Raw genomic sequence first — 16,399 nt, 5'->3', positions numbered from 1 at the left:
GCCAGTGTTGTCTAGAACTAAGCTCATGGTCTGGTGAGAGGGCTAAGTGGTTGGCCAGGGAGAGATTTCAGGGGTCTTTGCTGGTGCTAAGGTGGAACTTGGGTTTTTCACCCATGCTGAGAACCAGTAAGTGGCAGTGGCCCAGGTTGGGGAAGGGTGCAGGCCTATCGGAGCTAACAACCACAGCACACAAACTTTTCCTCTCTGGTTAATTAGCAAGTTAGTCTGGGGTTATCTAGGGACCAGGGAATAGGCCAGGGGAGTGAAGAACCTGTCCTTCCTTAAATCATACCACCTGGGACCCCCTGAAGCTTGGGACAGTGCAGCCTGGAAACAGTGTCCCACTTTAAGGAGTTAAAAGTCAAGTAAAAGATAGGCAAAATGAGCAGAGAAAGGTGAAGACCATAGAAAGTTTATTTAGTGACAAGGAAGATTGAGGTGCACCTTCAAAAAAAGGATAGTAATGTCAGGGCTCCTAAATCCAAAGCTTCCATGAAAAATATGAATTGATCTCAGGCCATAGAGGCTCTCAAAAAGGACTTTGAAGATAAAGTAAGAGAGGTAGAGGAAAAAATGGAAAGAGAAATGAGAGTGATGCAAGAGGGTCATGAAAAAAAAAGTCAACAGCTTGAAAAGCCAAATTGGACAAATGGAAAAGAAGGTACAAAAGCTCTCTGAAGAAAATCACTGCTTAAAAATTAGGATTGAGAAAATAGAAGCTAATGACTTTATGAAAAATCAAGACACAATAAAACAAATCCAAATGAATAAAAAAAGTAGAGGGCAATGTGAAATATCTCCTTGGAAAAACAGCTGACCTGGAAAATAGATCCAAGAGAGATAATCTGAAAATTATTGGACTATCTGAAAACCATGATCAAGGAAAGAGCTTAGACATCATCTTCCAGGAAACTGCCAGAGAAAACTGCCCCTGATATTCTAGAAGCAGAAGGTAAGATAGAGACTGAAAGAATCCACTGATCACCTCCTGAAAGAGATCCCAAAATGAATATTATAGCCAAATTCCAGAGCTCCCAGGTAAAGAAGAAAATATTGCAAGCAGCCAAAAAGAAACAATTCAAGTACTATGGAGCCACAACCAGGATAGCACAAGATCTAGCAGCTTTACATTAAAGGATCAGAGGGCATGGAATATATTCCAGAGGGCAAAGGAATTAAGATTACAACCAAGAATCACCTATCCAGCAAAACTGGGTATAATCTTTCAGGGGGAAAAATGGGACTTCAATGAAAAAGAGGACTCTCAAGTATTCGTGATGAAAAGACCTGAACTGAATAGAAATTTTGACTTTCAAATACAAGACCCTAGAGAAGCATAAAAAAGTAAACAGGAAAAATAAATTAAGAGGGATGTTAAAAGGTTAAACTGTTTACATTCATACATGGGAAGATGATACGTCTAACTCATAAGAACTTTCTCAGTATTAGGGCAGATGACAGAAATAAATTTAGACAGAGGGCACAAGTAGGAATTGATTATGAAGGGATGATATCTGTAAAGTATTTACTTTTTGTTTATCTTTTTGTTGTGGGGTGGTTGGAGTTGGGTGACATGCCTGGGGATGAGTAGTGGGCGAGTGTCTTATGTCTGAGACTGGATTTGGGCTTGGGTCCTCCTGGGTCCAGGGTGGGTGCTCTGTCCATTGTGTCACCTAGCTGCTCCATGATGATATCTTTAGGGTAAAATTGAGGGGTGAGAGGAATGCACTGGGGGAGGGGGAAGGGGAGAAGTAGAATGGGGTGAAATCCCACATGAAAGAAATAGGAAAGGGCTTATGGAGTAGGCAGAGAGATGGGGGAGGAATAGGACAGTGAATGAACCTTACAATCATTAGAATAGGCTCAAAGGCCTTAATCTCATCAGAGTTGACTCTAGGAGGGAATAACATACACACTCAATTGGTTGGAGTAATCTATCTAACCCTGCAGGAAAGTAGGAGGGGAAAGGGATAAGGAGGTAGGGGTAAAAGAAGGGAGGGCAGATTGGGGGAGGGGGCAGTCAGAAGCAAATCCCTTTTGAGGAGGGATAGGGTGGAAGAAGATAGATAATAGAGTAAATATCATGGGAAAGGGAATTGGATGGAGGGAAACAGTTAACTATAGTAAATGTGAAAAAGAAAAGGAAAAAAATTGTACAAAAATATTTATAGCAACTCTTTGTGGTGGCTAAGAATTGGAAAACAAAGGAATGTCCATCAATTGGGGAATGAGTGAACAAGCAGTGGTATATGATTGTAATGGAATATTATTGTGCTATAAGAAATGACAAGCAGGATGATTTCAGAAAAACTTTCCAGGTCTTTAAAGACAAGACTCATATGAGCTGATGTATAGTGAAGTGATCAGAACTAGGAGAACATTGTGCACAGTGACAGCATCATAGCTCTATAAGCAATTGTGAATGACTTAACATCTCTCAGCAATACAATGATCCAAGATAATCCCAAAGGACTAATGATGAAGCATACTATCCACCTCCAGAGAAAGAACTGATATTGACTGAACACAGACTGAAGCGTGCTATTTTGTGCTCTTTTTTTTACTTGAATCTTTTTATGTAAAATGACTAATATGATAATGTTTTAAATATTTGCACATGCATAACCTATACTGATTGCTTTCGACCTTGGGGATGGGGGAGGGGAGGGACGGAGGGAGGGAATGAGAGAGGGATAGAATTTGGAACTCAAAACTTTAAATAAATTACAAAGAGGCAAAGAGTGAAAATAAAATAAAGAGGAATATCTAAGGACCTCCACCATCTATTTCCCCTGTGACACTATAAAGGGGGTGGCTCTCAATCTTGTAGTATTACGTTAACTCGTCCTCCTCATGATTTCTGTCTCTTTCTCACTGTGCCACCAGATGTCCCATGGAACAGGTTGTAAATCCTGCCCAGAAGCCTTAAAAGCAACAACATCCTAGTATTGATGACCAGACCACAATAGTTGAGAAGAGTTATCTAGAAGTTTGGTAAGCTTATGCTCCATTCTATGATTCCTTACCTAGCTGGATTCCAGCCTGAGGGCTCAGTGTGTCAAAAGGCTCTGAACTGATCTCCTGGCCGCTGGGCTCCCAGGACTCACTGTTCTCAGACACTTCTGAGTAGGCATCACATGTACCTTTGTGATTTCCTGCTAGTTCCCCAGTGCTAGAATCCTGGTCCTCACTGCAAGTGTCAGATACAGCTCGGGTTTCCTCACCCATTTTTTCAGCAAACCACAGCTTAACCTGTTGTGAGCTCATCTGAGTTTTGTCACACAGGCTCTGAAGATCATCTTCATATAGTGTCTTGTGTGTTTTATAATAATCCTGAAGAAGCTCTCTATTGCTTGGACTGATGGCCAATAGACCTGGGGGAAAATTACCATGCTGATAGTCCTCATACCACTTCAACTGTCCATTTTTAAGTGCATATCTGCTGTCTCCAAACCAGCGAACGACCTCGGCCCTGGGCAGGCCAGATTGGGAGACGAGACCATCATATTCCTGATTTGTTGGCCACTGGGTTTGGACAAACAGCTGCCTGAGCAAATGCCTTTGCTGGGCAGTCTTTTTATAATTCACTTTGTTCTTCAGTTGTTCCAGGGATTTGCTCAAACCCTGCTCTTCCTCATGGTCATTGGCACTCAGTCCTAGTGATTCATTTCTGCCATTTGCCTCTGTTACTCGCAGATTCTTGAGATTGATTTTGATGGGACTAACCTTCCGTTCCACTCGAGGACGGTCACCACCTAGAGCCTCTGAAGAGCCGTTCTCATTTGAAACCTTCCACTCATCAGCAGGATCCTCTTCACCACAATCTTCTTCAGCCTCTTCCTCCTCTTGAGAAGCTGCTTCTTCTGATTTTTTGTTCTCTTCCGCAGACTTTTTTTTTCGTCGCTCTGAAAACCAGCTATCAATTTCTCTTCTTGTCATTTTGGTTTCACTTCTCAGTCGGTCTACTTCTTCCTCAAGGGGAAGAGGATTTTGTGCAAAACTGCTCTCCAAGGCTCTGAGCTGTTCTGGAGCTCTCTCCTTATATTTTGTTGGGGTGAAATCTGGTGTCTGATGCCAGGATTGCCGTTTGGCTGAGTGATGAACCCCTGGTGTTGTTGCTGTTGTTACACAGGCTAGGTCAGGTGCTTTGGGTGACAGAGTAAAAGTAACATCAGGTGTGGCATCCATAATCATAGAGCTATTATCTCCAGGTAACATGCCTCGAGTACCTTTCAAATTTCTGCAATGGTATCTTCTATCACTGAACCATTTTCGAACCTCCCTTGTAGTAAGGCCTGTAATTTTGGTCAAGTGCTCTACTTCACCTTGTCCAGGGAACTGATTCCTACAAAAGCTACCTTTCAGAGCTGATAGCTGTTCATGAGATTTTTTATTTTTGTAGATGCTATTATCTATGAAAGCTTGGGATGTTATAGTTGGGCATGCAGTGAGCAGAGACTGAGCAGCATTTACCACCTTTACGGTGGATGCAGTATTTGAGCAAACAGTGTTATGCGGTGCAACAGCTGGCTGCTTGGGAACAGAGGTAACTGCTAAGGTGAGAGAGGAACTTGTTCCCTGTAGCCCATTGGCCATTATTGGCTGAGTAACCAGCAATCCGCCTGTACCTTCTGGTTGCCCTGTAACAACATGACCAGGTAAGGCAGCCTGGATGAGATGTTGGACATTGCCAGCATTGGCAACCAAAGGTGTATTTAAAACTGTGATTGTAGGCTGAGGTACTGACTGGATAACTGTGTTAAACATCTTTTTCCGTGCATCTTCTATCTCCTCAGGGGACCAACTGATACCTTGCTTCAATCTTTGGGCAGTAAACCAAATTTTTAGTTGTTCTTCAGGGTACTTGGTCACAACAGTCAAGTAGCAAAGCTCAGCTTTGGTTGGGTAAGGGAACTTATGGAAAGAGTTTTTCAGGAAGCTATTTGAGTCCATGGCTGCATTATATGTTGGAATGCTGCTCAGTGGAATCATCACTTTAGGAAGTGACTTGGATGTGGGAAGTGGCTGGTGGTGATGGTGTTGTGGATGCACTTGGGGTTGCTGTTGAATAGATAAAAATTGAGCAATGCCAGCAGGCAAAACAGGCACAGTCCCAATTAGTGGGCCATTGGCAACATGTGAAGCTTTCACAGGGTTGCTGGTTGCTTGGCTGACTGGGACAGATCCATTGGTGAAAGAATGGTCACTCTCTTTCATCTCAGTTTCACCAGCTGACTGACTGACTAAGTTCTCCCCAGTTGGCTGACTTAGTAAATTCTCTCCAACAGATGGATTCGGCAAGTTTTCCTTCAACGTGTGAATTTTTTTGGCTTCAGCTTTCCCTTTCATTATCTTCATAATTGGAGTTTTAGTAATGATAATTTCAGCTTGCCCATCTATCCCTTCTTCATAGGACTCCCCTGAAAGGTCATGACTGCTGGTGTTATCAGAGATGATTTGCTCTATAGTTATATGATTGTCCTGTTTGGCCACATTCCAAATGAAGGTGATTTCACCAGGATGACATTTGGCATTGTGGAGTGAAAGCCCTTCAGAGGTTTTTGCCATAAAACTGCATTCAATACAAACAAAAGAGGGGTCTTTATTAAAGTCTGTGTGTTCTGAGTTCATATGCCCCATAAATTGATTCATGTCTTGAGACCCAAAATCACAATATTTACATACGTAAGAATCACCATCAAAAGTACTTCGATGCCCATTAGATAGTGTTCCATTGTTATTGTTGTTGTTGTTAACTGTATCATTAACAGTAGGTGTTTCAGGAGGTAACTCTTGCTGAGTTCCTTCATTAAAACCTTCAACAGGGTCTGCCTCTGTTTCCTGTAAAACTACAGTTTTTACTGGTATCATGCAAGGGGTGGTGGATTTCCGTTTGCTGGCCATTGCTAGAGTCTGTTCAAGTGATCAAAAATTGAAAACTCTTCTAAGCAAGGGCTTCACAGTCCAAATTCCAGCTAATCCATGAGGTTCAAAGAAGTATTCTCCAAGAGCTGATTTTTAATTGGATGAAGAGTGTACATTTTTCCTGTTAAACCTAAAGAGGAAGAAAACAAATAATTAACTTCTTTAAAAGAATTTATTGAATTCATACATTTAGTATAGATTCTTGAATGCATTCTACAATCTGGTTCCAATTTCCATGGCATTTTCAAAGGAAGTTAGGTAAACACCAGTTTGGAGGTGAGGGTTCTGCTGAGACAGTAGAAGAGAGTTGAGAGGAGAGCTAGATCTGGAGTCCAAGGACTTAGATTCATATCCCAGCTCTGCTCCTTATTCTCTGAGTGACGGTGTACTAGTCACTTGACCTCTCATTTCTTCATCTGTAAAATGAGAAGGCTGGACAACCTTTAAGGCAGCTTTTAGCTCTAAATCTATGATCCTGTGATTTTTAGATGCTATAGCACAACATACACAAGAGTAACCTAGAAATCTATCGTATCAGTTCATTTGACTGGAACGACTGTTTTTTTTCATGTTACTTCTACAACTTTGCATGAAGCGACCCAGGAAAAAATTTGCTAAGTACCTTTGAATTAATTCTGACCATATTAGCATAGGAATAAACGATCCTAGTCTAATTCTGGCTAAAAAAAAAGTTTGAGAAATAAATATTTTTCTTTGCATATCTTTTCTTTGAAAAATTTTTTCCATATAAAAAATAAAACTCAGAACAGAAGGGCTACAATGTCAAGGGGTTCCTGGAGTCCAGGATATGATGGTGTGAGAAAATAATTATTAATAATGGGTTCTGGGGGGATCCAGAGACTCTCTCCCTCTTAGGAACTCTGGCTGGTTTCTGAGAGCCAGACTAGAGTCAATAGAAATGCAAAAGAAAATAGACTGACCTTCCTGATTACCTAAAGGAAGTTATCTTACCCTAAGTCATGTCAATCACTGGACTTGACTGTTACTGACGAATTAGCTTGGATCAATGTGCAGTGACCCATCTCTACCTGAGAGAGGATAAAATCCTTGGGAAAAGGGGGGAGGATCACTCTTTTCTCTTCTTGCCCTGCCTCTCCTGTATACTTACCTTACCCCAGGGCTGGCTCTGCCCAGTCCCCTCCTCCCCCTTCCTGGGATTCTATGTTGGATTTACACAAGGTCAAATTAATAATAAATGCTTGCAGCCAAAAACTGGTGCAATAGCCTCTAATTTATAAGCAGTAATATATTGGAAACCCCAGATAAGTTCCCCAATAACAAAGAAGAGGGACAGGCTTCCCTTCAATATTTCAAACAACACAATGGTTAGTGTTCTCACATAATGTTTGATAAGTTATTCTTATTCCTTCTGTCTCATCTACCAGTTTTAAGTCACATTGCATGTTCCTTTAGGTCTGAATTATAAACTCTTTTATTCAGCCTATAGTCATTTTTATACTGAAAGATATCCCAAATTGAAAGATACAGATTTAGTTCCTATTTGTGACAACATGAGACAAATGCACAATGATTCATGGCAACATTTCTTCACAATTGATGAGAAGTGGGCCAGCTAGGTGGCGCAGTGGATAAAGCACTGGCCCTGGATTCAGGAGGACCTGAGTTCAAATCCAGCCTCAGACACTTGACACTTCTTAGCTGTGTGACCCTGGGCAAGTCACTTACCCCTCACTGCTCAGCCCAAAACAAACGGACAAAAAACAAACAAAAAACCAAACACAATTGATGATTAATTGACTACTCTGCTAGTATTGGGGAAACAAAAGTGAGACAACAGCTCCCCTTAAAGAGCTTACATTCTACTGGGAGGATCCAACATTTTCTCAGATAGATAGCATGAAATAGATAGAAATGCAAAGTTGGGGAGCAGTAAGAAGTGGGGCAATCTTACTGAAAACAGTAGGCACCTGATAAATAATTATTTAATTGAATGGCTTATTCATAAAATGAAGGCTCATCTGAAGAATCTGTAAGGGGCTAGCTACCCTTTCACCATCTTACTATGAATTAACATTAATAAAAAAATATGGCCTGAACTTGAATTTATACATCATATATAACCTTTTCCTTTGGCATACATTTGTCATTAGGCTTTTCCCCAAATAGGGAGACAAATGAATATAGGATAGCAGTACTGATATACTTATCCAGTGTTCAGACTTCCAGCAACCTTAATGCCCTTTGAACAGATATGAACACAGAAATAAGTCCCAAATTCACAAAACCCACAGTATTCATTTCATGGCACAGTTATATAGCCATTCTTTCACTTCTCAGACATGTAGTATATATAACATTTTTAGCACAATAATTGGTTTCTGATTTCCCTGGGTAATCTTTACCTGCACTTCAGAGTGAAAGTGTAGAATATACAAATTTGACTTTCTTCTTTTGAAAAGTGGGGGAGTTGGACAAGATAAGTTTGAGGGTCACTTCTAGCTCAAAATCTACAATCATAAGAATGTGCATATTCAAATGATGATGATTCTCCAGAACAGTTACCCCACATTCAAATGATGCTGCCATTACTCAAAACATTTGGGGAGATAGCCTTTTGGAATGGCCATCAGAAACTGCAGCACTTAAAAAAACCCCAATTCTCAATGGTGGTAAATTTTCATACTTGAAGTTAGATTTTAGTTTTGCAAACAGCTAAGTCATTCAGAGATAAGACTGGAAAATAAGCTAGGTGGTCAAGTTCAGTAATAAATATCATTTTAAAATGTAGTGTTGCTATAAAATAACAAAATTAATTTCCTTACGTGGCCCATAAACTGATGCAAAAGGCAATTTCCAAAAAAGTTTAGAGCAGAGATTCTGTTCCTTTTTTTGTGTGCCAGGGACCATTAGAATAAGGGTCTTAAATGCATCAAATAAAATACATAGGATTACAAGGAAGTCAATTATTTTGTCAAGTTATCAAAATATTAAAAAAAAGGTTAATGGACTCCAGGTTAAGAACCCTTGGTTTAGGGCTATGAAAGACAGGCATGCTAGAACAAGGGTAAAGTTTACCAACAGAGTGACTTTGAAGAGTAATCCTTATTTGCATGTATAAGTTCTAGTATGGTTGTTTAAATATACATAAATGACTATATTTATATTTTAATATCTTCCAAAAGTCTTAGTACAGATTTAAGCACTAATGGCTATTATGCTTTAATAGTTTATGCCTATACTAAAACTTTTGAGATTTCCTATATGATTTTATTGCAAATGTTTTAAAGAGATATTTCCATTAAAAGTGGTTCAAATGTAAAAGCTCTGGTTCCTAAATGATTAAGCTTCAGTTGTCTGAAAAAATTAACATATTCAGACCACATTCCTTACCAATGTCAAACAAATCAGGTACTATGATCCTATGAAAGACTATATCAAGTTACTTAAGCTAAGCCACGTGAGATGAAAAAACAAGCTAGAGACTGTTCTTACTGCATTTTGGATGCTTGAGTTTGACTCTTTTTACAAATGACAATAACTATTAACCCAGAAAATATCCTGCTAAAGGCCAGAATTGAGTTTTTTGTTCTGTTCTGTTTTGATATTATTTAAAAAGCTGTCCTGGAAAATTTGTGTCTTAGCTCCTATTTCTCCAAGACAAAAATTGTCTGCCATAGCAAGCCACAATGATGAAGTTGCCAAAGCGATCCAGTCAAAAAGGACAAAACTAAAGAGCCTGTTTCTATCCCAGTCTTTTATATATTTTGCTTTTCAAATGCTTCTTGCAAATTAATTATATTCTTTTGAAAAATTAAATAATTTTAATTTGTAAAATTGGTCTTTGCATGTAAGATTTCTTACACAATTCCCTAAACACAAGAAGATGTAAAATAGGCAATAAAAGTCCAACATTACACAAGATGTTGGGTGGTTTGTGAAGGTCTATATTTATGGAATAGATTTTCCATATTTTAACTTCTGGCTATAAATTGTGGGGCAAAGAATTTATCATTGCTAGGAAGGGAATGAGGGAAGACCAATTCTTTAGTTTATTTATTTATTTATTTTTTTAAAAAAGATTCTACATTTATTTATTTATTTTTGCGGGGCAATTGGGGTTAAGTGACTTGCCCAGGGTCACACAGCTAGTAAGACCCATTTTTTAAAATGGGAAATTTGTATGTTCTAGTTTCATGAAAGGTCATTTATAGCATGAAGTTCAAGGAAGACAATGTTTGGAGAAGGCAATGTCATCACTAGAATCATTACTAATGGAGTGCTCATAGAGGTCATGAGCATGGAAGTAGGCAGGTAGGATTCTAGGACCAGTGGATTTACTCTTTTAAAATAACATATTAAAGCTATCTCGTATACAAATACAGTATGGTAGATTAACACCCTCTTGGGCCTTTAGGAAGTAACCTTAGAGATCATCTAGTCCAATCCTCTTAATTTACAGATGAAGAAACAGGCCTAAAACTGGCAACAAGAATATAAATCAATGTGTATAAGGCAGATAAATAAACCATTTAATCATTAAACATTTAAGTGCCTGCTATCTGTCAGGTACTGTGCTAGATACTTGTGGATATGGAGACTAAAACAAAAATCCTCAAGGAAGTTACATTCTTTGGTGGGGAAAACAACATATTCACATATCCTGTCCTAGTCTCCTGGACTCCAACACCAAATACCTATTGTGCATTTTGGACTGGATGTCCCATAAGTATCTCACACTCAACATGTTCAAAACAGAACTTTTCCACCAAACCCATCCCACTTCCAAAATTCTCTATTTCTTCTGGGGGCACCACCTTCCTTTTAGTCACCTAAGTTTGAAACCTTGAAATCATTCTTGATTTTTATTCTCTCTCATCCCACATGTAATGAGGGGCTAGCCAGCTTTAGGCTAGTCTTCAGTGTGTGATATTCTCTATTTTGTTTTGGTCCAACAGGTGAGAACTTTTTTTTCTGGCCAAGGGTGACCAAAAGGGCTAGTGTTATATGCTGACAAAGAGTTTTCTGACTGACTTTGAAGTCAGAAGGGCTGATGACAGAGCTAGTAGTGAATTCACATATCAATAATCACCTCCCACAGTATCTTAAGTCACTGCCAGTTTTCCTGACTTTTGTCTTGCCACTGGACCCCAATACTCTGGAGGAGAGAGTAAGGCTTATGACTTTGTACAGCTCTGCTTCACTTGAATCTAATTCATGTGTAAGTCAAGACATCATCCTTGTGATGTCATTGTTGTTCATCCTTCATTCTAGAAGAAGACCAGTCCGTGAATAGTAGTAGCTGCCCTCTGGCAACCCAATCTCCCAGTTCAAATTGGGCAATGCTGCTGTTCCTTCTTCTCCTCCTTCTTCTTTCTTTATCACATGGGCTCTTTCTGTCTATGTAGGGAGTCATACCCTTACATGTAGGTACTCTGTCCAAAGGAATATAATTTTTGGTCACTTATATTTTGTAAGATATCTTGGAGTTTGGCGACTAGATTAAAAAAAAGCAACTTCCTATTTATTTGATCATTTCCCCCCCAGAAGCTGGGATAATTGACTCTTCGTTTTGTACAGCTTTCATTGATGATTTCTTGAAATACAGCTCTGAAAAACCAGGCCTTAAGAAAGCCCATTGTGATTCAAAATAGAGCTACTTGACTATGCCTTTAAACCCAAATCACTCTAGCTTTCCTTAAATGGCCAAAGGTCCTGGCCAAAGCCTCCCTGGTTTACTGTTTGGGTTTTGATGGCTCAGATCGAGAGTAAATAGCAATCATTTTCTGTTCTGGCCAGAAAGTCAGAGGTTCTTCACCTCCCTGATTCTTTTGTGATAGCAAAGTAGGACAACTTTTGTTTAGATTCTTACCAAGCCCTTAATCATTGAATGGGCATGGCATCAGACAAACTAAGACCTAGGAAAAACCCTAGTTTAAAAAGGCCAAGGTCACCCACTGTATCCTGAGCCCCTGCCAGTCATTTTGACTTTTGTCTTGACACTGGACTCTGATGCTCTGGGGGACAGAGAAAGGCTGATGACTTTGCACAGCTTCCTCATTTAAATCCAATTCATGCACATGTCATCACCCCAGTGATGTCACTGGTCCTCTTTGAGAACAAAAGATGAGGGGTAGCTAGGTGGCGCAGTGGATAAAGTACCAGCCTTGGATTCAGGGGGACCCGAGTTCAAATCCGACCTCAGACACTTGACACTAGCTGTGTGACTCTGGGCAAGTCACTTAACCCCAACTGCCTCACCGAGAGAGAGAGAGAGAGAGAGAGAGAGAGAGAGAGAGAGAGAGAGAGAGAGAACAAAGCATCAACAACAACAACCACCACCACCCTCTACTTCTGCCCCCCTTTTTTGGAGTTTTCCTCTTTCCTGGTGGCTTCTGAAGGAGGAAGAGTCTTGTCAGCTGTTGGGCAGAAGGGGGAGATGGTGATCTCCCCCAACTGAGGGTCTGGGGAAGCAAAAAGTGTCTGTTCTTGTGTTTCCTCTTTCCTGTACTTAAGTGAATGAGTATATAGGGATAAGAACTTTCCTTTGACCAGTAAGACTGGTAGATCCATCAAAGTCATCCAACTAGGTTTGCTCTCTCAAACCCCCATTCTCACTAGCAAGCTGTCTACTTCTCCCCTGAGAATTCTAAGAGTAGCTTTGAAGGTTTAGAGTGTCTAATACTATTGTCTTTGAGTCCCTCACCTGGCATATTCCTTCTACTATGAATTAATAATTTGGCATCAATTAGCTTTTACAAAAGGATATTTACTAAAAAGATTGAACAACAACAGAAGTTACAAAAATATCCTCCAAACTAGAGTGTACTCTCCCCTTTCTACAAACTTGGTTCCTGGGAAGAACAGGCTCAAACTTGAAGCATAAAGGTACAGACATACACATGTAGGAAACATGTGAGGCTGCCAGGTACCTCAGGACTGCTAAATGAGAGGAGGAGAAAGAGTCCTTTTCTCTCCTCTCAAAATCCCCATCAAGTTTGATTCTAGGTGAAGAATCACTGATGGAAGAATTGCTCCCCTGCTTAAATGGTCTAGCTCCTTGTAGGATGATGCAGTGTCTCAGCTGACAGGTCAATCAATCTGCTGCTGGGCTAGGTCAAGCAGGTCACCTGATAGCTATGCTAGCTAACCTCCTCACCAGACTCAGCTGCTACTGTCAAGGGCTGCAGGATCCCTGTTGTTAGTGGGACCTCAGGTGGCTTTAATGTATCTCCCAGTCTCATTGATTGAAACGATGCTCTCATCTCAGGAAACTCTTACCTAAAATCAGGAAAGAAGACAATAGGAACAGAGAAGGTATGCTTTCATGGATATATGGCCCCAGGGTGAGTGATAGGGACCACTGCTTCTCCCTCACTTAGCAGCTGTCAGTAATCCTCCTAACTTGAATGGTGGTAGGGAAGAGGGAAGTACAGAAAGGGCAAAAGGAAAGGAGTATTGATCCCTTTGTATGCAAATTCAGTTCCAGCTTTGTCAATGGTCTTTCTGGTTCTAAAGCCAACCAGAAAATTTCATATTATCACATAACACCAGCCCTTCTGTCATTCCAAGCCTGGAAGAAGGCTCTTCAAAGTTCCACATATTGAAAATAATTTTCAAAAGCTTTTATTCTGTAAGTGGTGTAACCTTTTTGTGCAGAGGAGTGGGATAAATAGAGCTGTGCATTGGGAAAAGCAATAGTATTTGGAGAGACTGTATTTAAGGGAAAAGAGACTGAAGACACGAAGACCAACCAGTAAACTGACTATTGAAATAGTCTGAGCAAGAGATTAGGTAGAGGGAGTAAAAATGGAAAGGATATGACCAATGAAATGTAGAAGTAGAATAAAAATGATTTTGTTACTGAAAGGATATGAACTATGGGGACAAAGTCAAGGATGAATGAGAAGTTGAACTTGGATGCCAGGTGATATCATCAAAGGAAACAAGAAAAGGGGAGCAGGGAGAAGAGAGGTTTGTGCAGGAAAGATAAGTCCCATTTTAAAATGGTGATTTTGAGGTGCTGGCTGAATAGCTTGGTATCAATATCCAAGAGGGAGAATTATTTGCATCAAGTAGTTAAAGATATGAGAACAGATGAAATTGTAATGAGAGACAGGGAACAAGCATTTATTAATAAGTGCCCACTGTGTGCCAGGCACTGTGCGCCAGGCACTGTGTGCCAGGCACTGTGCTAATTGCTTTATCAAGTATTATCTCATGTGATTCTCACAACAACCCTGCGAGGGAGGTGCTATTATTATCCCCATTTTACAGATGAGGAAACTGAGACAGCAGAGGTTTAGTGACTTGCCCAGGGTCACATAGCTAGGAAGTATTTGAGGATAGATTTGAATTCAGGTCTTTCTGACTCCAGGCCCAGTGCTCTATCCATTGTATCACCTAGTGCAGAGAAAGAAGGAATAAATTAGCAGAGAGGATGAAATAGAGAGATTTATCTGAGAAATGATCACTAATTTCTCTCCTAAATGAACATTATTTGGCTATTGAACACTGGTATGAGAAGATGTTATTAAAAGACAAAAAAATCCTTCAATACATGCAATTAATACACCACAGTAAAGCTGACAAGAGCAAATTTCATACATTGAATTATCTCCCCCCAGTCTCTGACTATAAAATTAGAAATTGGCTTCAAGGAAATTTATTTATTTTTTAAAAAACTTAATTCAACTTCTTACCCTTCTTCCCTTGTCTCCCTTTCTCACATGCCCCATTAAAAAAGCCAAACAAAAACAATAACAAAAAACCCCTAAACCCCATTACAAACATGTATAATCAAGCAAAACAAATTCAGGGAAATTTATTGGAGTAATCGAGTCAAAGGATCAAAGTTAGAAGGTTGTTCTTTTATAGGAAGAATGAGGAGACAGAGGCAATTTAAAGCCACTGCAGAGTCAAGTATGAATTGGGGTGAGAGACAGAAAGCCACTGCAGAGTCAAGTATGAATCGGGGTGAGAGACTTAGGACTGGCATCTTGGAAAATCCACGTATAGTAGCAGTCTGGTAGGCCTGGGTCCAGTTAGGGATGCTATGGTCCTGAGGGGGACATTCTGACCACGGAGAAATATGGTTCATCAACTTGCTGGGGTTAGTTAGAGATTACTCTTTCCTTGAAAAATCAAAGTAGTTAATTAACCAGGTAGTGGTTGGTCAAATACTTAACAAAGCAGCCACCCAGAAAGCTGGGAACCTTGAATTTACAGCATGAGCTAAGTTGGGAGCCAGTCGTATTTGCTATGTAATTAGGACCAGGTAGTGAGAATAATCCCAAGTTAAGAAAGTGACATATTTATTACTTCATGTATCCCACTCTCCAAACTGCTGTGACTTTTCAGTCTTAAGTCTCTCCCCCTACCCACTTCTCTCCTCTATAAAACTGTCATCTTCTCCTTTGTTCAGGGGGTTGAAGTTTAGACTTCTTCTCCCAGCCATACCTCTATGTGCTGACTGATTGAGGAACATGCCATAAACCTGTTCCTCCCCAGGAGTTGAAGTTTAGACTTCTCCTGGCCATACCTCTGCGTGCTGAATAATAAAAACTTTTACTTAAATTTTGATTGGATCATGTGGGTGAGTAATTCTTTGAAAGAGGAATATTTTCAGAACCAATTTAGTGGCTGCACAAGCAACTTATTGTTGATGAGTCCCTCTTTTAGACTGAGAGCTTCTGATCTACCCAGGGAGTCTGGTAACAGCAGGGTGCCCATATGATAAAATAAGAGCTTTTTTGAACCTGGCAAGAAAATGTTTGATCCCAACTGTAGTTTGCAATTTCTTCAAGCTGATTTTGCTAAATTCATTAGATTAAAATGTGTGGAGGGGGGAAAACCCTAATATGGGTGAAGAACTTAATTTCATTTAAAAGCATCAGTAAGGAACTAAGTTTAAATTAATACAGCAAAAGTAAAACAACAATAACTAAAAATATTTCTTTGATTCCCTTAGCAAACAATGATTGATACATAATGCAAAGGGTACAGTGCCTCTGCCTGAACCTGACACAATCCTTTCTTACTGGGAAGTTTGTGTAAGCAACTGGATACAGTTATAATGCAACCGGGATAGAACAATTCTACCAGTAGTCATTTAAAAATACTTTCCCTACAGAATGATCACAGAGAGACAGTGTAGCGAAGCAGAAAGGCCTAAATTCAAACCCCTCAGCTGACCCTTACTAGCTATATGACCCTGGGCAAGACACTTAGCCTCTCTATATGCCTCAGGCAATTCCCCAGGACTTAGCTACCAAGTTATAGACCACTGCTCAAAGTGCTTTTATTTTATTTTTTCCCAGGATTTTGATAGGGGTACCATGAGCCTATGATGTACGGAGAGGCAATGCATTATGTATTCCTATCAATAACAGAAGAACACTGTTGTCAGGAGTTAAATATCTTGGCTGAGGTCAGTCAAGTCTGGACAAATTTATGACAAAAAGACCAAATGGAGACTTCAAAGTTACATTTCTAG

At 39.9% G+C, this 16,399-nt stretch overlaps 2 protein-coding genes across 4 annotated transcripts in view; one reads left to right on the top strand and one right to left on the bottom strand.

Annotated features, from left to right (window-relative positions):
* PLCG1 (phospholipase C gamma 1) overlaps window positions 1-2,966 on the top strand; it is a 90,558-nt gene extending 87,592 nt beyond the window's left edge. The window contains exon 34 of the mRNA XM_043990114.1: window positions 2,887-2,966. The gene's annotated coding sequence lies outside the window, so the exon portion shown is untranslated. The remainder of the gene's footprint in view (window positions 1-2,886) is intronic.
* ZHX3 (zinc fingers and homeoboxes 3) overlaps window positions 1-16,399 on the bottom strand; it is a 229,786-nt gene that overhangs the window by 14,192 nt on the left and 199,195 nt on the right. For all 3 annotated transcript variants that reach the window (XM_043990117.1, XM_043990118.1, XM_043990116.1), the window contains one exon: window positions 3,027-6,055. In XM_043990117.1, coding sequence (XP_043846052.1) covers window positions 3,027-5,904 — 2,878 coding nt within the window. In that variant the 5' untranslated portion in view covers window positions 5,905-6,055. The remainder of the gene's footprint in view (window positions 1-3,026; window positions 6,056-16,399) is intronic.

This window comes from Dromiciops gliroides, chromosome 2 (genome assembly GCF_019393635.1).
Source record: "Dromiciops gliroides isolate mDroGli1 chromosome 2, mDroGli1.pri, whole genome shotgun sequence".
Taxonomy (NCBI): Eukaryota; Metazoa; Chordata; class Mammalia; order Microbiotheria; family Microbiotheriidae; genus Dromiciops; species Dromiciops gliroides.
This window is presented reverse-complemented; position numbering and strand designations above follow the sequence as displayed.